Source organism: Dicentrarchus labrax, unplaced genomic scaffold (genome assembly GCF_905237075.1).
Source record: "Dicentrarchus labrax unplaced genomic scaffold, dlabrax2021, whole genome shotgun sequence".
In the NCBI taxonomy this organism is placed as follows: domain Eukaryota; kingdom Metazoa; phylum Chordata; class Actinopteri; family Moronidae; genus Dicentrarchus; species Dicentrarchus labrax.
The window spans coordinates 30,173,693-30,197,613 of record NW_026136718.1 but is presented as its reverse complement, the minus strand read 5'-3'; the positions used below and the strand labels follow the sequence as shown (position 1 = coordinate 30,197,613).

At 40.2% G+C, this 23,921-nt stretch overlaps 2 protein-coding genes across 14 annotated transcripts in view; both read right to left on the bottom strand.

Moving 5' to 3' along the window:
* LOC127350793 (epidermal growth factor receptor substrate 15-like 1) overlaps window positions 1-23,921 on the bottom strand; it is a 66,531-nt gene that overhangs the window by 41,825 nt on the left and 785 nt on the right. For 8 of the 13 annotated variants that reach the window (XM_051377786.1, XM_051377777.1, XM_051377781.1 and 5 more), the window contains exons 2-16: window positions 22,918-22,959; window positions 22,693-22,782; window positions 18,654-18,701; window positions 17,889-17,984; window positions 17,575-17,643; window positions 16,624-16,749; window positions 16,282-16,341; window positions 15,007-15,249; window positions 8,382-8,539; window positions 6,815-6,971; window positions 6,479-6,541; window positions 5,448-5,533; window positions 3,131-3,163; window positions 2,025-2,097; window positions 1,687-1,848 (exon numbers count right to left, since the gene is read on the bottom strand). In XM_051377786.1, coding sequence (XP_051233746.1) covers window positions 1,687-1,848; window positions 2,025-2,097; window positions 3,131-3,163; window positions 5,448-5,533; window positions 6,479-6,541; window positions 6,815-6,971; window positions 8,382-8,539; window positions 15,007-15,249; window positions 16,282-16,341; window positions 16,624-16,749; window positions 17,575-17,643; window positions 17,889-17,984; window positions 18,654-18,701; window positions 22,693-22,782; window positions 22,918-22,959 — 1,506 coding nt within the window. The remainder of the gene's footprint in view (window positions 1-1,686; window positions 1,849-2,024; window positions 2,098-3,130; window positions 3,164-5,447; window positions 5,534-6,478; window positions 6,542-6,814; window positions 6,972-8,381; window positions 8,540-15,006; window positions 15,250-16,281; window positions 16,342-16,623; window positions 16,750-17,574; window positions 17,644-17,888; window positions 17,985-18,653; window positions 18,702-22,692; window positions 22,783-22,917; window positions 22,960-23,921) is intronic. The other 5 variants (XM_051377782.1, XM_051377784.1, XM_051377790.1 and 2 more) reach the window with 2 other exon arrangements.
* LOC127350659 (epidermal growth factor receptor substrate 15-like 1) overlaps window positions 1-23,921 on the bottom strand; it is a 30,715-nt gene that overhangs the window by 6,051 nt on the left and 743 nt on the right. Inside the window, exons 2-12 of the mRNA XM_051377478.1 lie at window positions 18,654-18,701; window positions 17,889-17,984; window positions 16,624-16,749; window positions 16,282-16,341; window positions 15,007-15,249; window positions 8,382-8,539; window positions 6,815-6,971; window positions 6,479-6,541; window positions 5,448-5,533; window positions 2,025-2,097; window positions 1,687-1,848 (exon numbers count right to left, since the gene is read on the bottom strand). Coding sequence (XP_051233438.1) covers window positions 1,687-1,848; window positions 2,025-2,097; window positions 5,448-5,533; window positions 6,479-6,541; window positions 6,815-6,971; window positions 8,382-8,539; window positions 15,007-15,249; window positions 16,282-16,341; window positions 16,624-16,749; window positions 17,889-17,984; window positions 18,654-18,701 — 1,272 coding nt within the window. The remainder of the gene's footprint in view (window positions 1-1,686; window positions 1,849-2,024; window positions 2,098-5,447; window positions 5,534-6,478; window positions 6,542-6,814; window positions 6,972-8,381; window positions 8,540-15,006; window positions 15,250-16,281; window positions 16,342-16,623; window positions 16,750-17,888; window positions 17,985-18,653; window positions 18,702-23,921) is intronic.

The following is a 23,921-nucleotide window of genomic DNA, read 5'->3' as shown; positions in this document are numbered from 1 at the left end:
ATGAAATTAACACCTGTATGTGGTCTGCACGAGCTAGCACCACATGGTTGACATTTATTCCCTTTGACATTAGCACAGTTGCCTCTTGGTGATTTAGCATTTAGCCAGTACAATAAGACGTTATACATTAATTGAATGGCTTTTCATTATTTCTGTGGCTGCTGTGGCAAAAGCTAATAATTCAATTCAATTCAATTCAATTCAATTCAATTCAATTTTATTTGTATAGCACCAATTCATAACAGAAGTTATCTCAGGACACTTTTCAAAGAGAGCAGGTCTAGACCAAACTCTTTATAACATTATTTACAGAGACCCAACAGTACAACCATGAGCAAGCACTTGGCAACAAGGGCAAGGAAAAACTGCCCGTTAAAAAGCAGAAACCTAGGACAGATCCTTCGGCTCTAGGTGGGTGGTTGTCTGTCTCGACCAGTTGGGGTGAGAGAGAGAGAGAGAGAGAGAGAGAGAGAGAGAGAGAGAGAGAGAGAGAGAGAGAGAGAGAGAGAGAGAGAGAGGTGCACAGCAACAACAGTATTGGTAATGGCAATCTAGCAGGACTGTGATGGCCCAAGCCACACAGGGTAACAGCCAGCAATGAGGTCTGTCCTGGTGGAAGAAAGGCGTGGCCAAGGGTGGAGGATGGTTATATCCTGTGGCCTACCAATCAAGCCATACCATGTGCTACCATGTTGGAGGGGGATTTTGGGTTTAGTTTGTTTTACTTGTAGTAGTTGTAGTTGGCATCCATTTTGTTTTCACCTTGTGGGTAAATTGGTTTGGCCAAGCCACTATATATGTTCCCTTGTGTCTCATTCAGGCAGGTCAGTTTGTTTAGTTCATATTCTGTCTGTTGTATGCTGTTTTGAGTATAGTTATATTTTGTTGACCTCTTTTATAGGCCTAAGATGTTAAATTCTTGGTTTCTATTGTTTGGTATTTTTGGGTAAATAAAAAACCCCTATTTTTCAACAAACTCCTGGTTTTTAATTGATTTAATTGATTAATTTCATCGGGCTTGATTGATAGATATAACTGCGTATCATCTGCATAACAGTGAAAGTTAATGGAGTGATTCCTAATAATTTTGCCTAAAGGGAGCATATATAAAGTAAATAGTATTGGTCCAAGTACAGAACCTTGTGGAACTCCATGACTAACTGCAGTATTTATTGAAGATTCATCGTTAACATGTACAAACTGCGAACGATCTGATAAATATGACTTAAACCAGCTTAGCTTTAGTTAGTTCCTTTAATGCTAATTTGATGCTCAAGTCTCTGTAAAAGAATATTATGGTCAATGGTGTCAAATGCAGCACTAAGATCTAATAATACAAGTACAGAGACAAGTCCATTGTCAGAAGCAATCAAAAGGTCATTATTAACTTTAACCAGAGCTGTCTCTGTGCTGTGATGAACTCTAAATCCTGACTGAAAATCCTCAAATAAACTATTGTTATGTAAAAATTCACACAACTCTTTGGCGACTACTTTCTCCAGAATCTTAGAGAGGAAGGGGAGGTTAGAGATCGGTCTATAGTTGGCTAAAACCCCTGGGTCAAGAGTGGGCTTTTTAAGAAGGGGTTTAATTACAGCTACTTTAAAGGACTGTGGTACATATCCTGATAATAAAGAAAGATTAATCATATCCAGTAAAGAATACAGTTCTTCCTCTCTTCCTCACCATCTGAGACTCTTCCTGGCACTTCATCCGAACTTCGTTCAGCATGTCCTCTAGTTTATGTTTCTGCTGGTCCATCTCCTCCAGGCGGTCTTGGGCGTCTTGTTTCTGAGCCTCCAGCTCCTGCAGGCTGGCTGTCTCTCTGTCCAGGTCATTCTGCATCTCCTATCATGTGCCAAAGTTAGGTGTCCACCACATAAACAAAGTGGTCAGAGAGAGACACACTGTTTATGTTTGTATAATGCAGGGCAAGGACAGACCATTACCGTTTCCATAATCTTTGTGATGTGATGTGTGTGTTCATACTACAGCTGATTGACCAGTTAACAAGTTGTCCTCACCTGCACCTCGGCACTCTTGTGTCTGATGGCCTCCTCTGTCTCCCTGATGTCCTGTTCTAGAGTGTACTTCTCCCTGACACACACACAAAAAAACATATGAACAGAAAGGTGCACACAAACACACACATGCATAATTATGATGACAGAAAAAGAATAAAACTTCCAACTTCCTGCTGTGTACACACATCAACATGTCAGAGCAACAAGACACTGGACTGGAATTCTATCAAATCCACAATGTCACAGATAACAAATAAAAAACAAATAAATTGCCACACCCTCCAAACTCACCGACAGAAAAAGAGAATCTGCTGTTGAGATTTCTAAGAACATGTTACTTTCCTCAGTTGTTATTTTAGAACATAGATCGATGAGGAAAAAATGTCACCACACTTGGCTGAACCCACTATCATTCCAGTATAGGGGGAAAAAACTGCTATGGCTTCTTTGTACTTCTTTAAACCAATCACAATTGCTTTGGGAGGCATTCAGCCTAGTATGCAGCTACAGTACCCTTGCAGCACAGTGGGGGGCAGCATGGTGGCTCAGTGATTAGCACTGTCACCTCACAGCAAGAAGGTCCAGAGTTCATAGCCCAGCTGGGCCAGGGCCTTTCTGTATGGAGATGGTATGTTTTACCTGTGATAACACAGACTGTGGAAGGGGAGGAGAATGCCAACTGAAATAGTTTCTTTTGTACTAAAAAGACTGAAACTTTGAAAGATTTGACACTTGAGAGACTGCTGGCGCTTCAAATGTTGGAATGTATTTTAACACAGATGAGGCCTGTGGATTTTGTCCCCCATCACTTCTAATAAAATTGATTTGGGAATTGATCTCTTCAGGGCCAGTATGAGAAGGAGGAATGCTTAAAAAAAGAAGAATCTGTTTCAACGTCCGTACTGTATTAAGACAGACTTTTCAAACCCTACATCTTGACCTCAGGCGTCAAGGTGATAATGAGCAAAGCTGAACATATGAGAATCCTAATGATAACCACTATGCAACAATAGTAGCAGGCAGAACCATTGCTCATCTGTGTGTCAGTAGATTTGACAGAATTCCAGTATGCCAGTCCACAGATATTCAGTAGCTGGTGTGTTTACCTGAGAGTATTCCACTGGGTAAAGGCAAGAGTGCTGACGCAGCATGGAGAATAAGTGGTGAACAAACAAAAATTTGATAAAATACACACATCAAAGGAAGAGTGGATGGTTGGCTGGGTGGATGGATGAATGGATGGATGGATGAATGGATGGATGGATGGATGGAGAAAGGAAGAAAGCAGTAGGATGAGACAAAGCCAAGATGACTAGTAAAGCTCATCCACATCTGATGCATGTTTCTTTTTCAAGTGTGCATTTTATCACGGAAAAATGTCCATACGGCACATACAGAACTGAAAGTATAGCAGGGTTAAGTTTGGGCAGCTGTCCAAACTTCTGTCTGTTTTTCACCTGCCCAGTTGGGTAAGTCGGTCAGAAATCTACTTGGCCGCAGTAAATTTTTACTTGCCCCTAAACAAATTGTTTTATCGATTAGCAGTTTTCAAATGACAGCAAAGACCCTCATAGCTGTCATGCAAGCGAAATGCTGTTGGCTCTTGTTATGGCACACCAGCGACCACTCTGTTTTATCCACCTTGCTCTCAAATTTGCGGAAAGCTGTGCAATATATAGTTGGGCCTTTGCCCCCATCCTCTAATGACACCTAGTTAAACTCCTGTTTCCAAGATAATTACAAATTATTGCTTGTGCTTTAGGTCATAAACTTTGTCTTTATCTGCTGCCATTTTTTCACCTGATGGTAAATGGTAAATGGTAAATGGACCTGTATAGCGTCTTTGTAGTCTTCGACCACTCAAATCGCTTTTACACTACATGCCACATTCACCCTTTCACACACATTCACACAGTGATGGCAAAGCCCATAAAACAGAAACTAATGCATTCAAACACATTCACACACCGAAGCACAGAATCTGGAGTAATTTGGGGTTCAGTATCTTGCTCAAGGATACTTCAGTATGTGGCAGGAGGAGCTGGGGATCGAAACAACAACCTTCCGATTAGGGGACGACCTGGTCTATCTCTCGGAAATGAGATGGCTCACGTCTTGGCTACTATCATCATCAGCTCCAGAGAATACTTTGCGTTTCATAATTTTTTTTACCACTGGCCTAATCGGGCAAGTACCAATGTGCAGGTAGACGTATAGTTGTATAAAATAGATATGATAATGAATGGCTTCTGTCCGATACTGTTTAGGGAAAGAATATATTTCTCAAAATCATTATTGATAAAAGATGATATGACATGATATGATAATTAATATTCATTTTGACAATGACATATATTCTCTATTAATATTACTATTAGCCTCATTAAAAGTAGGATAGTGATAAAAGCCTGGATGCAAGTTATGGCAATGGATTAGTGAGGGAGCTAACATTAGAGGTTAAATGAGGAGGTGTGTTGGCTGCTGACAAATGAGAGTTTTGGCACAGCTCATCAGCAAGTCCATTCATCATAGAGTGAATGTTAACAGTCAAAGTGAAATTAAACTCAAAGCTGCACCTTGTAACATTTGCAAGTTGCTATTGTTGTAACTGCATTATATTTTGGTTGAATGAGATGCAAAGCTGTACGTAAAGATATGCTGGTACAAATGTTTCACTGATGCTTAAAATGTTTTATGTGATCTTCCATTCATTTTGTATGCAGCTTTGAAAATTAGGTTAAAGTAAAACTGCTTTACACTTTTGGGGTTTTTCCATACACACCTGCTGGCTTGGCTCAACTTGGTTTGACTCGGCGTACCAGCCCAACACGGCAGGGATTTCCTCTCCATTAAAACAGGGCTACACGCTTGAAGAAAAGCTGCTAACTAAGCTCAACTCCGTTGGTGAACACATTTAACTTCCTATAAATTATTAACATTAAAGTCTCCAATTATTTTGTTATTTAAATGCTTTTATTATGAAGCTGCAAAATCAGGAAGTGTTGGGTTTTCATCACGGGTCCTCTACAGCTGAACAAGAAACAGTAAAATAAAGCAGGAGAGAAACTAAATTTCCACAGAGATTCAGTTAGAAGCTACAAACGTCTGTCTGTCAGTCTGTCTGCTCGTCTACAGACAGGGGCTATGTCTCGGAACACACGTGTTTTTCGAGGGGGAGAAGGTGATCGTCACAGGTTAGCAACATTTGGCAAAACATCACCACAGCCCGCTAGGAGCCAGGTTGGGCCCGCTTTGGACCTTCACTGGAGAAGGTCCATCTTGGGTGGGATTCGGCACAGCACTGCACGTTTAAAGTGGTAATTGAAAGGCTAATCACCGCGGCCCGGTTTGACACGGCCAAAAGTACTACTGGAAAAGCCCTACTTTTTTAGGTGCTGCCAGTGATTAGTGAGTCCTTGTTACCTCTGCAACTGGGCTATCTCCTGACTGATGTCATCCAACTCCTTGATGCCAGTGAACTCCCCTGAACCCACTGAACTAGAGCTGTCCTGTAGAGAGAGAGAGAGAGAGAGAGAGAGAGAGAGAGAGAGAGAGAGAGAGAGAGAGAGAGAGAGAGACAAAAAGACAAAAGGTCAGCTAAGTAAACTTCATTTGGTGATCATTTGTTGGATGATGAAATGATGCCATGGCAGACCAGGCCAAAGGAAGAAAGAAGAGGAAAAGAGAGGATAGGAGAGAAACCAGCGCTCAATAAGAGGAGAAGCACAGAGGTTGAATCAGTAGGTGGGGGCTGGGTCAATCACCAATATGTGGTGAAGTGTCACCACTAGTGACAAACTGCCAAGGAGATGAATGATTCAAGATTTTAAACATTGAGGAATTTTTCATTAAAGTGGTTTTTAATTAATTTTACAGTATTGTGTCCACCAGTATTTGTTGGTAACACTAGCCAAAGAGTGTGGAGAGCTGTTATCAAACAAGAGTACTGGTTACACTTGGAATTATACTGATTTATTTAACCTATTTATACCAGAGCCACAGACAACTGCTATCATAAGACTGCAGGTGCTTTATCAAAAATACTAAAAGAATCCTGATTGCCACCTAAAAGTGATCTTGAATCTTCCCTCGATCACCAGACAGTTGACAGGGTGAGACAATGTCACTGCACTGTATTGGAATGGAGAGAAAAGTCTTGCAAATGCTTTCCAGTAATTAGCCTGTACAGCCGACCACTGGAAGCATCCATATGTTAATACACTGTAGGTCCATGTTACCTACCCACAACTTGAACATTATAGCCTGAGAGAGGAGGAAGGACAGGTAGAAACATCAGCAGTGAAATAGTTAGGACAACAGTGGGCAGTAAATGTCTATGTGGGTCACAGTTTTAAGTTCTCTTTTTTAGAGAATTAAGCAGATTTGGCAGGAATTCAGGAAACAGGATCTATAGCAGAGCGGAGGAGAGAAGAGAAAGAGAAGTGTTCACTCACCCGTCTCATCTCAGAGAGAGCAGCCATCTCTGATCCCACGGGGGTCATGTATCCTGACATACTCTGCAGCCACAGAGACAATGACTTAGTTTCTGACAATAATGATAGAAAACTCCATCCCATGTCAAAAAGTCAGCTTTCGAAAACATCAGTAGCTCCTTGTTCTTTGTATGTGGTATCTATTATCAGTATTATGCCATGCTTTACAATAATACCAGCTAATAGAGATATAAAATATATATCGGGCCCAATAAATTGTCGGTGGATAATGGGAAACTCCGATAATGAAATTATAGCCGATAAATTATTGGTTGATAATAATTTATTTTGACCTACTGGTACAGGAGTGCCTCTCTCAGAGGGGGGGATCATGTCAGCAGTCAGGGCCTGTGGAGGGTCAATGCCCTTACTGACTTTCTGCTGGATGAGATGCATGGCAAGGGCAAACTGCTCCCTGGTCAGCTTACCTATCTGCCTTGTGTCTGCCAGAGCCCTGCAGGGAAGAGCAGACAGTCAACACTGTTCTCCTGAGTGACAGAAGAAAACAATATGGGTTCTATAATGCCCACAAGTCAACATGTACAATTCTGACGGGTTGAGAATTGTCAGGAAGCAGGGAATCTAGCCATTTTGGTTAAAAAAATGTGGTCTAGCCTCTGCTGTTTGATGAACTGCCTCTGGTCTGCTAACACATTTCCATTAATCACTTGATAGTAGTGTTTAGGATTAGGCCCACACAATATGGTAAAAACAATTTGGTTATATTGACAGATAATGTGATATTGCGATATGATTCAAGATTAGTGAGAATGATCATTTTTGCATCACAATTAAAATCTAAAATGAAAAAATATTAAAATGATGATGTAACATTGGTTGGGGTCTGTAAAAAACAAACAAGTTTTCTTAAATCTGGAGAACACGGTTTGTAGGCCATTTCTGCAGAACTACTTTATTATAATGCTGTTTTGTAACAAATTTTACTTTTACCAAAAAAAATGCCAGCTTCTGTGATTTTGATATTGCACTTGACCATATTGCTATTTCAATAATATTTCGATTAATTCTGCAGCTCTACTTGGATGAGTTCTGTCAAAAGATATGACAGTGGCAGAAATTTTTTTTTTTGGTGCACAGGTGATTTATTCCAGTGGCCTAACTCAATTCAGCAATTCAGGACTACATAGTTCAGTCTTTAGTAATGTTTTAAGCAATTATTTTCTGACATGTATAATGCACTTTGGCAGTGCCCAGCATTATTCAAACATATCAAACTCTATTCAAACATAATTTTAGCTAGCTGGCATACATGGAGGGAGACAGAGACGGAACACGGAGGGGAAAATGAAGACTTGTTGGTGATAGTAAACAAAATGTTGTCACGCATCGATAAGGGCTATGTTACTTCAATCGCTACACTGTTATACTACATGGAAGGTTATCCAGGGAAGATTACACTCACAATTGATTTCATTACACACAACAAAATCCCACAACTTTGCCAGGTTTTCCATGACCGTGGGAACCCAATACCTGTGAGTTTTGTGACAATGGTAGATCTAATGGTACCATTTTCTAATAAGGCACCCTTTATTACTAATGGCTTTATTAATGTTTAATAATTAGCTTAAGTTTTAAAGATCAGTTTTAAGCCATTAATGAGTATATTAATAAAACCTGTGGGTTGTCAGGTTGGGAAAATCCCTTTGACTGACTGGACCATATGACCAATTACTTTCAGGAAAGGGCTGCACAGGATCTGGAATGCAAAATGTATTCTCATTACTGGTCTATAAGTGATCTTTGAAGCATCAGTAAATGTATTACCCATGAATAAAGCCAGTGGACCAATCCAATAATAAGCAAAAACAAAACATATTAACTGTTAAGCATGAAGCCCTACCATATATGAGCAAGGACATTCTGAGAAAGTCCAGACTGCATGAAGATCTCCTTAACTTCGTGTCCGCTGACAAAACCATCCAGATCAGCATCAGTCTTCAGGAAGATGTCATCATAGCGACCGCGGTCTGACATCGGGACCACCCAGGTCACAGAATGCTGAGACAGAGAGAGACGCATGTGTTTTAACTTCTATGGGCAGACAACACAAGGTTGTATAATTCAGTCCTTCCAGAAAAATGCAGAGTTTTTTTGTGATTGTTGCCGGCAAAAATCCTTGATTATGCGGCACGTTTTCTTAAAAAATGCGATGGAATATGCAGGATATTTATGCAATTTTATGCGATGACATTGCGGGAACTTGCAAAAATTGCGGTATGATGAAAAAGAGAAAAAAAAGTGATTCCCCCAACATCCTTTTCTCACTAGGCTACTACTACTTTTTTTTTTTGGTGCACAAAATCTAGGTGCACCCAAATTTTTCATTGCATCGCCTTTAACGCCATAAGGTCACCTTTTTATCACTCTCCATAACTTTCATATAATGTGAATGATTTTTAAACAAGAATAAGGTGTAGAGAAATACTTGTCTTTATTTGAAGCACAATTATATATAAAAAGAAAAATAAAGTGTTTAAAGTGCTTCACTGAGCTGAAATTGAAACTAAATTTCAAACTAAAACACTAAGCAAAATAAAACATTTCCAAATAAAAGTTCGATACGAAGCGTTGTTGACCCGCTCACGAATGCACTATTTCTGGCCATATTCTGACCCGTTCCTGACAGTACAGGCAGTGCATTGCGTTACGTCCTTTGTTGTACCTCAGCCAGGGAAATTGTTTTAGCCAGTCCTGTCTGAAGGAATATATTTTGACCTTTTTAATTTGGGTCTCGGAGCCGGGCTCTATCCCAGACTCGGTTGTCTCCTCCTCTGGTTCCGAGTCTGATGCGGTCGCCGAAGGAACGGGGCTCAGCAATTTTTAAACGCACACAACTTAGCGCGGTGAACAGGGCCACAGCCAATCAGAGGCAAAGACCTGCCTGAGCTCTGTCTCTTATTGGTTTAGAAAACGATATGATCCTACCATGAGTGTGTGAGTTCGGTCACAGGAGAACACAGAGAGATGATGCGCTTGCAAAATAAATTTATGTTTTCACCTGGGCAGCGTCAGGTGCACGAGTGCAACCTAGAAAATTATTAGTCGCACTCTTAAAAATTTTGGTCGCATGTGCGACCAAATTGGTCGCACTCCGGAGCCTTGCAGAGTCATTTCTTAGTACTTCCTATGATAAGCAAGCATACTAGCTACATCACAGAAAGTGCTGGGAATATTTAAGTTCTCATCTTGTTTTATTTCAGACCTTAATAAACACATGGCTCCAACTTACAAAACATTGATGAGTCAAACAAGTTCTGTAGCTTTACAAAAGGAATATGCTACAACTTCTGTAAAAATGAATAAAATATAAAAAAAATAAAATGTGTGCTTCCTGTTTTATAGAGGTAGCTATACAAAACAGACATTTTCTGTTAAAATAAGTGCCTCCAATGCACAAAGTGCAATCTCTTAAATTTACATACTACTAATACCATCGCAGGGTTTGCAGCTTTTCGATGATGTTGATGTCGCGTAATTACGTCACTTCTTAACGCTCCCATGGCAACAGGAAAATGGCTGCTCTCGTGTGAAGTAAACGCAACATTTTTCAACTTTCTGCTAAGATATATGTGACTTTTTTGCAATGAAAATGCAGGGATTATGAAATCATGATAGCCCCACATATTTTGTGCGGAAATCGGCAATTTATGAGGCAAAAGTGCGGCGTATTTGAAAAAATGCGGCCCCCGCATGAATATGCAGACTGATTATGCATTGAATTATGCCATCGCATAATCGCGTTTTTCTGGAGGGACTGGTAATTAAATTGCAGTTCCTTCATGCTGCACACAGAAAAAGCAAAAGAAATTCACAGAATAAAAATAAAATTAAAGCTGCAAGCAGCGATGAACGGGCCCTCGCACTCCAAGCAACTCCGGGAGTGCTGCGGCCGCGTGGCGTAACTCGTGTAGGCCACAACATGAAAATTTCATGTAAATCAGCTCAAAATCGCCACGCAGCACTTACTTCCTGTTGCCAGTAGGTGGCGCTATCACTATATCTGAATATTGTCATGTAGACATGTTCAGGGCTGGACTCTTATCAAACGTGAAGTTTCGTTGAGATTGGACGATGTACACTGACGTTATGAGGACGTGTTCATGGTGGGACTGTTACAGAATATGTGATCTTTAGTGGACATTGGACATTGTAAACTGAAGTTGTCTATTTTATGGCGCCACAGGCACACTGTTGGACGTACAGTCACAAATAGCACAACTTTTCATCTGCAGTTTTGATTGTACTGAGCGACTTCCTGTTGGGTTTGGGTTATTCAATTCAATTCAATTTTATTTGTATAGCACCAATTCATAACAGAAGTTATCTCAGGACACTTTTCAAATAGAGCAGGTCTAGACCAAACTCCTTATAAAAGTATTTACAGAGACCCAAGAAAAGCCTGAAAACATAGAAAAGGACAACTTTTCAGGATGAACTTCAGGCTGCTGTCTCTGCCAGGGCAAGCAAAACAAGAAAAGACAAATTCTCTTACTCTGATGACTTCCATGAAGACGAAGATGATTTTTTGAATGAACTCCTCAAATCAAGAAGAAAGAAGGCTGGCACATTAAAGGCGGGGAAGAGTTAAGCCAAAATCAACGACTTTGAGATTTTAGATGACGAAGGCAAACATGGCAGGACGAAGAGAGTTTCATTTCTGAAAACCCAGAGGATCAGCTCTTCCTCGGAAGACGTCGGGGCATCAGAGTCACATGAAAACGAGCCGCCTGACTCTTCCATCGGTCAGCACAACGATTGGCCATGACTCCACAGTTATCAGCAACTTACCTCAACCACGTGTCCTCAGCAGATAGCGCTACCGAGAGGGGGCCACCCAGGCCAAAACCGAGGCAAAGGACTCTTGGATTAAACCTTCACGCCACAGAGAGGATAGCTGAAGATGCTGAAGAATCTCAGGATCTCAGCAGGCCCCCAACCTCCTCTGCCTCCATTCCCCTCTCTACTGGCACATCCAGCAACATCACTTGGACAGATGGAGATCACGCAGGTTTGTGTAGCCTCAGCAAAACCTCTTCAAGCAAGAGTGAACAGACGCAGCTCTTCACTAAGTCCAGGGTTGATACTGAATCCAGAGATGGCTTTATAGCAGATGAAAGCAAAGAGCAGGAGAGACAGTACTCCACGTCATTTGAAGAGTTCAAAAAAATATCTCGTTATTGTTTTGGCGATAACGATAATCAGTCGATATCCTTTAAAATGTGATTGGTATTGTCTGAGGTAGGGCTTGTGTCCACCAAACGCGTTTTTAGCGCAGAGCGCGCTCACAAACTCATTTTCCGAGGGCCCAGCGGTGTTAAAAGTGGAACAGATTTCGACTTGAAGCGCTCTGAGCGCTGCGCTAAAAAAGTATTTTCGAAACTAAACCATTTCCATGCCAGAGAGGTAGACCCACGTCTCAGCACTAAATCATCTGAAGTACCGGTAGCTTCAGGGACTGGAGGTGCTTGCATTTTCTCTCTACCATCACAACATGCTGCTAAACTGTTGAAAGGAGGATGCTAGCGAGAGGTCATGTGATCACGCCATGTGATCACGTAGGCCCACTAGTCGTGTGACTGAATCCTGCCATGCTGTAGAGAGCGTTGCTGCACTGTGTATTAAGTGGATGTGAGGAGTTTCCGCGTGCGTTTCAATATTTTTGGCAAAGTAATTTAAATACTCGATAATGGAAATTTGCCATCAAAACAACGACGATATTATCGCCCACCTCTAGTGGGTTGTGTGTTACATTTGAAGTTATATGTTTTGTACTTTGTTTTACCCAAAGTGTGTTTTAAACATAGTTGATGACAGCTGTTAAAATCTGTATTGTTTTGTATTAGCCAGCAGCTCTAGTGTGAGTTTATATTTTTATAATTTTGACACAAGAAATGTGTGATTACTTGCAATAACGAAACCCTTTTTACAAATGCGGTGGTCTCTTCTTACCATGTTATACATCCGAATGCAAAGTAGCAATAAGAAAATAATATTTACATAAATGGGCGGCTGTGGCTCAGAGGCAGAGCGGGTCGTTCCTTAATCGGAACGTAGTGGGTTCGATCCCCGGCTCCTGGTGCCACATGTCGAAGTATCCTTGAGCAAGATACTGAACCCCAAATTGCTCCCGATGCCGTGCATCGGTGTGTGAATGTGTATGAATGTTAGTTTCTGTTCGATGGACTTTGCCATCACTGTGTGAATGTGTGTGAAAGGGTGAATGTGGCACGTAGTGTAAAAGCGCTTTGAGTGGTCGGAAGACTAGAAAGGCGCCATTTACCATAAAAAGGCTAATGTAATTAAAATACTAATGTTTATTGTTGAACTACTGTTGATTTCCACATGAAGTTTATTTTTGTGTTTAGATTACAAGAGGTCCCAAAAACATCACATAATCTTAGAAACTGATTAACAGCTTGTATTTTATGTTAAACATATATTTTTTTTAATTGGTGGATTTATTTTATTATTTAAAATGCTGGTCATTTTTGCATGTCACCTTTTTTATGTTTTTATTCATTTTCATTGTCCATCATTCGCAAAATATAGTTTTAAATTCAAAAAAGTAGTATTTAAGATGCAACAACATAATACATTTCTTCCTACCAGCATGAGGGTGACACAACTACTCTCTCTACTCTCTCTGTAGAAACAAGTTTCTACAGAGAGAGAGAGAGAGAGAGAGAGAGAGAGAGAGAGAGAGAGAGAGAGAGAGAGAGAGAGAGAGAGACAGTTATGGGTCCAAGAGGCTTTTTTGCTTTTCCCATCTTGATACACATGCGTACCAATGATGAAAGTCATACGTGTCTTGGGGGCTGATTCTGGGGGGCGTGGCTAAGCCATTTTGCAACGCCCATCTACGGGACCAAGACAATACATTAGTCTTCACCACAACTGAATTTTGAGTTTCATGAGTTTTCGGGCATGTTTAGCCCCCCAAAAAGTGTTCAAATGTTAACACGTGTGCAAATCGCCAGAAATGACAGCTAAATCCAAAATGGCCAACTTCCTGTTGGATTTGGGATATGGTGGCCACTGGATTTTTTGTTCGTCTGGATAAGATCTACGTGTGTGCCTATTTTTATGCATATCGGTGAAAGGGGCCCCGGGTGGTACAGTTTATGGGCCCCCTGAGGTGCCATTTTGCCATGATCATAGTGGACCCCTAGAAAGTGAGAGAGTTTTCGAGCATGGGAAAGCTTCCGAATATGCATTTGTTTGGGAGGAATAATAATAGAAGAATTCCTTCAATTACTAATAATAAGCTTTGATAAACGAATCATATCCAAAACCTGATATTTCCCCCGAATTCAGACATACACGAATATGACGCAACGAGAAGGCAACATAATTGATATAATAATAATCATGGTTGATTTTTTTGAGCACTAACACCGCAAATAAATCAACCAGTCAAATTGTGCGGAACAGAAGTCCAATCACAACTCATGGTAGACCTTTTGTTTATGTTTGCCATCATCCTGTGTTATATGACAAAGTACACAGAAATGATAAAGACAACGTGACAACTGGTAGTTGCGATGACGCCTCTGCACAGACTGCTGTGTGGGATTTACTGATGGGGAACTGAAGCCGTTTTCAGCCGTTGAACTCATTTGGAGTTGGTGTTCTACCAAGACGGTGCTCTTGTGTGACTGTGGGCTGTGGCTCAGAGGTAGGGCAGTCGTCCACTAATTGGAAGGTTTTTGGTTCGAAGAACCTGAACCCCAAATTTCTCCCGATGTTGTGTCATTGGAATGTGTTAGTCTCTGTTCAATGGTCTTTGCAATCACTGAGTAAATTAAATACAGGTTTTACACAATCAACACTGAAACATACTACAATTACAAAGAACGCAAATATTCCAGAATCATTTCTAATTATGGATTATTGTGTGTTTACTGATTAAAGGTGTCTGTATACACACCATCAGCCATAACATTGTGACCACCTGGACACCCTGGTGGTCAAACTGTGATGCACTGTGTGTTCTGACCCCTTTCTATCAGAACCAGCATTAACTGTTTCAGCAGTTTGAGCTACAGTAGCTCGTCTGTTGGATCGGACCACACAGGTCAGCCTTCACTCCCCATGTGCATCAATGAGCCTTGGCCCTCCATGACCCTGTCTCTGGTTTACCGCTTTTCCTTCTTTGGACCATTTTTGATAGGTACTGACCTCTGCAGACCAGGAACACCCCACAAGAGCTGCAGTTTTGGAGATGCTCTGACCCAGTCGTCTAGCAATCACAATTTGGCCCTTGTCAAAGTCGCTCAAATCCTCACGCTGCCCATTTTTCCTGCTTCTAACACATCAACTTTGAGGACAAAATGTTCACATGCTGCCAAATATATCTCACCCACTGACAGGTGCCATGACGATGATAATCAGTGTTCACTTGTCAGTGCTCACAATGTTATGGCTGATCGGTGTACGTATGTATATTAGTGCAGCGTACGTATTACCTGTCCAGACTTGAGCGTGTGTTTGGGCGACAGGCTGCCGGTGCTGTTGAGTGAGTTCATGCTACCGTGGGAAGGGGTGGAGCGCAGGGAGTCTTTTGGTGGTGGGGGGCTTGCAGGCAGTCCAGGCACGGAGCCGGACACGGAGCCGAGACTCTTCTTTCTCTTAGATGGAGGGACGAGGGCAGAGGGGAGGAGTGCAGGAACAGGCTCCTTCTCCAGGGCCCGGTATACCAGGTGCATGGCCTGGGGAGGCAAATCCTGCTATTAATACATACTTACTGGCTGCTCATAAAACTAATTGTTACTCTAATATCGATTACGTGCTGGGTCTGACACTCACCTAATATTAATTTTAGCATTTTTAGCATTTCCTATATATACGTACACAGTACAGTAAGCCTAGGTCACAATAATACTGTTTAACTATGCTTGAGAGCTTAATATCTCTTCATTAGTTGGACCAGTGGTTGCCTATTCTATCACAGAGTAAACTGAATCAGTGACAGTTTATTTTTTTATGGATATTTTATATAATATTCAATGTATAACAGTAGAGAACACCTGATGAACAGTGAACACAATAACTGCAGCAAGTTTGTGTAAAACAAGTGATTTGGATGAATTTTTAGCTTATTATTTCCTGTGATATTGATATTGAGTTATCACAGTTTTCCTGATTATTTTAGGAAACGTTTTATACAATTCTATTTGTATTGTGTTTTTTTAACAATCACACATACTTAATAGATTTATTTTTTGACTATTGTTTCTCACTGTTCTATGAGCTCTTTGTGAGTGAAGGCCCGTGAATATAGCTTGTGTTCAGGTCTTTAAAGTTTAGATCTAAAGTAATAATCTAAACTTAAACAATGAAAATGTATTTTACTTTCTTTACAGTAATAGAGAGAGATATAGGCCTACTGTGCATATTTTTAGGTTTTCTTACACCCCTTAAACTCAAGAAGGCCTTACTATCCATTAAAGGCAATAAAATCCCAAAAACACATTTTATGAAAGAACCTCATGACCCCTCGTGAAGAGAACCACTGAGTTAGATACAACTCACAATCACTGTTTCTAAAACAGCAAATAAACACAAATGCTCCTGTGTTCTTCAATGACATCAATCCAACAGAGCACCTTTTGGATGCGGCTTTACATTGGATCTGCAGCATGAATGTACCTAATAAAGTGGCCACCGAGTGTATATTTATGGAAGTCAGGGAATAGAGAATCTACACTACATACAGTAACAGTAAAGAAAATAACACTCACCACTGCAAACTCATCTTTGTCTAGATGGCCATCTTTGTCTATGTCACTCAGGTCCCAAACCTAACAGCAGGAAAAAAACATGTTGAGGCAATTCAGTGTGATTCAAGTGGTAACTATTACAGATTATATTTCATTACTAGAATTCCACATAGGAAAAAAGCATCTTCTTTGACAATTTAACCTGTGAACAACAGTTCTACCTGCCATCATTAAATTAATGCTATTTCATATTTGTGGGGAAACTTGACTCTAACATTTACGTTGTGGCTTGAGTAGTTTAATCTTAAATCATGGAACCAACAAGCCTATTGTAAGACCTAATATAAGAAACCAAGTCAATACCTTCCCAAGGACATCCAGAGGTAGCTTGGAGTTGATTAGGACTGGTTTGACCTTCTCTCCTGACAGTAGGCCATTGACTGGAGCCAAACTTTCAAAAATCCCATCAAATTTACTCTTCTCCTCGGGCTACAAAGGAAAAAACACAACAGTTATCTAAAAAGCCTCACCTGGAAAACTTTGGCTGACTGTGCCTCACTCCATATTTTGACTAAGCTCATGCTTATTCACAAACACAATGGTTTACAAAACAGAAATATTACAACCCAAGCAATACCATATTTTTAAGGCAGATGCCAATATCGATATTTGTAAGTTAAAAAAAGTTAATGTATTGAGCAGGACCCCGTAAAAAATAAACCTGTCTGTGCTCTATGCTGGACATAATTAAATCTGTGTGAAACTAGTAGTGTCACAATACCAGAAATGTAGTAGTTGATACCAATACCAGTGAAATTCCACATTTTTTGATACTTGATGTTTTCTTAGACCGGTGAATATCTGTTGCATTAAAAAAAAAAAAAAAGCCTCCATCCAAGCTGTTCCTTAGTGGGTTTTTTTGTGTTTTAAAGCGAATTTAACAAATTGGCTTTAAAACAGCCTAATAAACCCTCTGTGTAATGTATCTGGTCGCTGAGTATCTGTCTGCCTTTAAAAGTGCCCTACAGTGTTTGTTGCTTCAGTGCAGCCTTTAGCATGAGTTACCTGAATGAGATGTATTCTGCTGAGTTTCTATTTTTGTCATCTGTATACTTTTGCGAGGATTCCATTAATAAATTACTCTTATTGTCTTATTCTTCTGTCTCTTTCCAGGTCAATGTAAAACACTTACGTATAATGACTGCTTTATTCTTCTGTGTGTGTGTGTGTGTGTGTGTGTGTGTGTGTGTGTGTGTGCGTGCGTGCGTGCGTGTGTGCGTGTGTGCGTGTGTTTATCTGTGCTTTTAAACACACCCTGACAGCCCAGTGTAACTCCCCGGAAGCAGACACTGTGCTGCTTAGAGACGGACTGCTGGTGTCCTTCTGAAATTAGACAAACAAAGATGGCTGTCACAGCAATGTCACATGATTGGTTCTTTGGATTAAACACACATCTTCTTCTCTCATAGTGAGCTTTTGATACAAGGTTTAATAATATAACATGACAATGACAGAAATGGCTTATTTACAATGCGATTGATGAGTGTAATAACTATGTATAGCTGCAAAATGTCAATATTCTGAAAAAACTGTTACAGCTTGTTTTTATACAAAGAAGTCACACTCACAAACTTTGGGGGAGGGACTGTGAGGTTGAGGCTGGACAGACTGACTTCCTGACCACTCTGAGCACAGGCCACCAGCCGCAGAGCTACGTAAAACCCCTGTGAGAGACAACACACCCATCATTACCCATCAAGGCTCTCTCATTATCTGCCTGAGATAATCAACACAACCCCAAGTGCATACAACTCTCGTCATACGTATTACATTATTATTATTATTATTATTATTATTATTATTATACGAAAAAGAAAAGAAAAATGTATACTGCAATATAAAAAATACAAATATTCTCTATCTTTAGTGCACAAGTTAGTGTTGTTGCTGTTTTCCATTTGTTCTTATTTGAGCTGAACATGCTAGCATTAGATCATTTTGAGGTCTTATTACACCTGGGTCATTTTGTTAGATCAACATCAACTTCTTTCACATTGACATTATTTGTTATTAAAAGGTTATAAGAGATTTAAAAAATGAATATAGCAGCAAACTATTTTCTATGTAAAGATCTGTGGTTTGTTCAAACAGCCGGTCTGCTCCATGTGCAGCTGTGTAAAGCAACTGAAACTACTGTTTTTATTATCTACGTCGGTGAATTAAGGATTTATTTCAGCCAAAGCAGAGTTGGTGATTGTTGGAACAGTGTAAACACTAACAAAGACGGTTTTGGTGAGTTTTATTCTGTCCAGTTTGAATGAAATTACAATATTACAATGATATGTGAGGTAAAATCACTGTGATCCACTGTGTGACTGTGATCTGTCCCTTACCTGTTTGTCCAGATAGCCTTTGCCTTCGGGATCGGCCAGATCCCAGATCTGAAACACGGGACACAAACACACAGCAGTACACAGTGAAATGAAAAGTTAATTCTGCAATTTCACTGCAAATCTTTTCTTTTTTGGGGCTTTTATTACTTTTTTTTATCAATAGTGACAGCTGAAGAGTGATAGAAAAGGCAAGAACTCTACCAGGTGAGCTATCAGGGCGCCCCAGGTAAGCTGATTTCTTAAATGTCTAGTAATCTAGAAACCTCGTTCTAGAAAAGCTGCTGTAGTTCTCCTTAAGAATAGGGATTGAGTGATTATCGGCGCCGATATTTGGCATTTTGGCGCATATCGGCATCGGCCTTATTTTTTTTCATCCGACGGCCGATAAGAGATCAATTTAACCCTAACTGGGTTATTTTGGCTCTGATGCAGCCGCGCCTCTCTGTCTGCTGTCACTACTCTGTCTCCAGCATTGTCCCACCCACAGCACCATCTGATTGGTTACACCCTCTGGTTACACGCAGAGCCATGGCACGGGTAACAGCCAATCAGCAGTGAAATTGAAACCTGTGCATGCACAGTGCTCACACACACGGCGGAGAGGAGAAAAAGTTTTGCCACCATGTAAAACTGGATTCAAAGCCCGGCGCTGTTCCTGGGGGCTTGGTTTCGAAGGTAAGTTAAGGCAGCAGACTCTCCCGAAATTGTAATAAACATCCCAGTCCTCTACAACTCACAACTACTAGTAACATTACTGTGAGCCCATTAACGATATATAAACATCAGCGGCAGCTCTGCTCGCTCGCAGTCCCTCCAGACGTGCCTGTTAATCACTCGAAACAAGGTCGCTGATAATATCGATATGGAAATAGTCCGTGATAGTAGAAGTTTGTGTGTGAGTGAGAGAGTAAAAACCTAATAAACTCAATTGAACAACTCTGCTTTTTGCACAACAATCTGGTGCTGCTCAATTGGGACTACTAATTGATTTTAGACTCACAAATTTGATTTAACTCTGTTTTATTTACTTTATAAAACTTCAGGGAACTATTTACTTATTTATTTAAATTTTCAGTTAACTCTATAAGAGATGCTGCTGACCCTGGGAACACCCTGCACTTTTTGTTTTTGTTTGAACTTAAAACAAAGATAAGTGAAAGATTACATTTCAGTTATACTGAAATTTTGGAAAACTTTATTTACTGTAGAAAACTTTAGGGAGCTATTTATTTGTTTAAATTTTCATCTAACTTTATAAGACATGCTGCTGAGCCCGGGAGCTCCCTGCACTTTTTGTTAGACAATAGACATCTTTGTTTTAAAATTCTAAAATAAAAAAAACCTTTAACATGTTGCAAATCTGATAAGCTGTTTAATAAACATGTGCTTAAAGGCATTTAAACGAAGTTAAGTGTTGGAGTTTGTATTATTCAAAATTTTGACGCCAATATTTTCCCTTTTGCTGCAAATGAATATCGGCTCTAAATATCGGTTATTGGCCTCCTTGACTACTAATAATCGGTATCGGGCCTGAAAAAAACATATCGGTCTATCTCTACTTAAGAACACTAATTTGTCCATCGTGTAAACAGTTCACCAAGGTTTACAACCAGTTTTTATGTTTCAAAAAATAGAACAGAGTGCCTCTCTGTCTGCTCCTTTTAAACAGCCAGTGAATTTACCTGGTATCACACAGGTTTTTTGTTATATTTATAAGGAAAACTCTATTGGTACCTTTAACTTCTTATCAAAACCTGGACACACTGCTGTTTGTCAATAGGCAACAATGTCATGTCAAGACATGTGATTAAATAAAATTCTTAACTAGCCAAAGACACAATGCAGATCTGTCACATTTGTATGATTCACTATACCAAGACTATAAAGACCAGGGAGGCAGTGGGATGCAGCCAGGGGGAGGTTGTGACAGCAAGTGTGCCTCAGGCTTGGTTCAACTTAGGCTCGACTTTCTCATTCAGTTGGATGAGGCCAGTTGCAGAGTACAGTGGGAGTAACAACGCAGGCACAGAAGGCGGCAGAAAAAAGTAAACAAATGCAAGGTTGTCAGGCAATGTACCTGGCTCAACTTTTGGTGCAAACATCCTTTGGCAAGGTGCTGCATTGGCAAATAAAGCACATGTAAGCACGCATCCCATGTAAATTATAATGCATTATAAGTGTTTCCTCTAGGATTTATTTTTAGCAGTGGGGGCAGGCCCATCTGAACCAAATCACCAATTTGGGGTTTTTTTTGGCGACCAGTGGTGGTGACATAATGCAGGGTACTGCACATTAAGCTTGTGCTCACTGGCTGTGCTTGGTTTTGACTCGTCCGTAGCAGGGAATAATGGCACCTGGTCACACGCCCTCAAATCCCAGATAAACTGTACACTATGTTTACGAAAAGATTTGAGGTGAGAAATAGTCAACAATCTCGATTCATATTTGATCAGCACTGCCTAGTTTGACAGTTTGATCTGAGTTTGGTGCGTTGAGCTGGACGGACTTACTAAGAATGACTTGTCACATTACCGTAAATTTCCACTGTGTGACATTTTGTTGCATTGAGTTAACTGTTTGATTTATTTTATGTTAGCCTTTATTTTATTATTCATTTTATTTTATTTTATGTTAGCTTATTTTTACTCTAACCCTGTATTACTTTCCCACCTTTGTATTGCAACTGTTGCACAGTAATTTCCCTCAGGATAAATAAAGCTTCTTGAATCTTGAATTTGGTCAATTGTCATAAATGCAATATAATATGTATCAGTATGTTTTCTTGAAATATGATATATATGTGTTTTCATTACCTTAAAATTAGCTGTTTTTATCTACAGATGCTGGTCTTGTTTTCTTCAATGGAGTCCTCCATGTTGAACCACCATGTTTCTACAGTAGCCCAGAAAGGACAAACCAAACACTGGCTCTAGATAGGGCCTTTCACATTTTTGGCAGCCACTGTAGTTTGTCCTTCACACTTGGAAGGGGAGCTGTATTCAGTTGGTTGCAATCAACAATCCCACTACTAGATGCCAAAAAAATCCTACACACTGGTCCTTTAATAAAGACAAAGGAATTACAACAAACACTGAAGTTAAAAGTCCAGTGTGTAGGATTTGGTGGCATCTAGATGTGAGATTGAACACTACTTGTGGCTGTATTTGATAAAACAGGCTGTGAAGTGTGTAGGGGAAACTACGTTGGCTGCGAAACTGCAGAACATACGAGCAGGCCTATCTAAGCTAACAAAAACATGATTCTTATTTTCAGGTGATTATCCACAAACGAAAACCTTTAAACCTTGGCTAAAGAAAGTCCTTAGGGAAATCCTAGGCCTTTAACTTCACAAATCACAAACATGGTAGTTGTTTAAAGCTGCAATATTTGTTGTAAACACACAACACTGACGTTACCAGCACATAAAGTTGATACAGCATAACATGTTAGCAGTTGCCCCTTAACACATTAATAAGTCCAACATTCACTATTCTTTTAGCTCTGGTTTGGTCTCTGCCAACTCCTGAGAAAACCATCTTAATCTAAATGCTCCACTATGTTCACCAGCTAGTCCCAACTGTGCCTGTGTGCTGTTTGGAGCTGGGCTGGTAGTGTACAGTGGGTTTATCAGAGCTTTTGTGCAGAAACAAAACAATGACCTTAAAGACCTGCAACTGAAACCTGGAACTGCGGAACTGGTGGGTCTGTAACTACAAGCAACACCTTTTAGTTAAGACAAAGTAATCTGATCTACTGTTACCCAATATAGGTGTCAATAGTGTACAGACACAGTGATCTGACTATTATACTCTTATGGGCATTGCAAAGTTTACTCTTCTGGAGTTTTCAACAATGCTGACAGCAGACACAGACTGGCATATCCACAGACCAGAGGTTGGCCTTCAGTCCACTGACAATCCACAAGCAGCAGCCACCTGCTGTATGAAACAAACACACGTCTCCAGCTCTGTGTGAAGTAACACTGACACCATCAGCCACTATGCAGAAAACAAACAGTGTAACTTTTGCCACTACTTACCTTTCCCAATGTAATGTCAGGGAGTCCAGACTTTTTTAAGAACAAGGCAGCTTCTGTTGGTCCTACTCTCCCTGTGTTCCCAGGATCCACCTTGGAGCAAACGCAAACATCAGTCTGAGTGCACTGTGGCATATTAAAATCTCCCTCAAACATGTGGGCATCTCTTTCATAGTTTCAGGTTTAGGTTTAAGTTTAGAGGCAATATACTTTGGCTCATCGTCTTACCTGTCTGTACAAGTTCTCATATACAGGGTTCCCACTTGACAACTGTGGCAGAGAGAGAATATTATTTCACTATAAATGAACCCCATGCATTTCTCTCTATAACTGAGGTTGCTTCAGCTACAACTACTGAGAACATGTAACCAGTGTATTCTAATTTTTACATCCAACTTAAAGTCCCCTCCTGTCAGAACTCAGTGTTTCTTCTTGTTCCCACAGTGTGATGTTTGAATGATGTATGTACAGAGTTTGACACTAGAAGGATGTTTTCACATTCAACTTCTGAAAGTGGAAAGTTTCTCTGTGCTCATTGGAAATCAGATTTTAAGGGGCGGGGCCTACCAGCATGATTTGTGACGTCACAGATAGTTTGGAAGTCAGTCCTGGTCCAGTATGCAACTTGTACAGTGTGATGTAGAAACCTGAAGCCACCAGTTCACATCCACTGAGAATGGACTTTACAGTGAAGTAGGAGACATCTTGTGTCCAGCAGGAAAACTTTAGAAATGAACAGCATTTACATTGCCACCTAGAGCTGGGGTCTGTCCGATGTTTCTGCCTCTTAAAAGGAAGTTTTTTCTTGCTGCCGTTATCAAGTGCTTGCTCATGGTGGGAACTGTTGGGTCTCTGTAAATACTTTTATAAGGAGTACGGTCTAGACCTGCTCTATTTGACCTGTGTCGTGAGATAACTTTTATTATGAATTGGCGCTTCACAAATTTACAATTGGTGCTTTTACAAAAAAAATGATTGAATTGCTTCTGTAATTTGTATTAAGGTAGAAGGAGTAGATGAATTTTTGAGGATTTTAATGTGGAAATTACACTTTTTTGCAGAAAGAACATAGCAGACACACATCATTGTTCCAAGCAGACTTTTTGTATAGATGTCTTAATACAGGTCTTGAGGCGATCTTTAAAATGACCACCCTCAGTTAATTGAACGAGCTGAAATAAATATCTAACGTTAGTATGCCCAGAATAATAACTCATCCAAATACTCGTTTA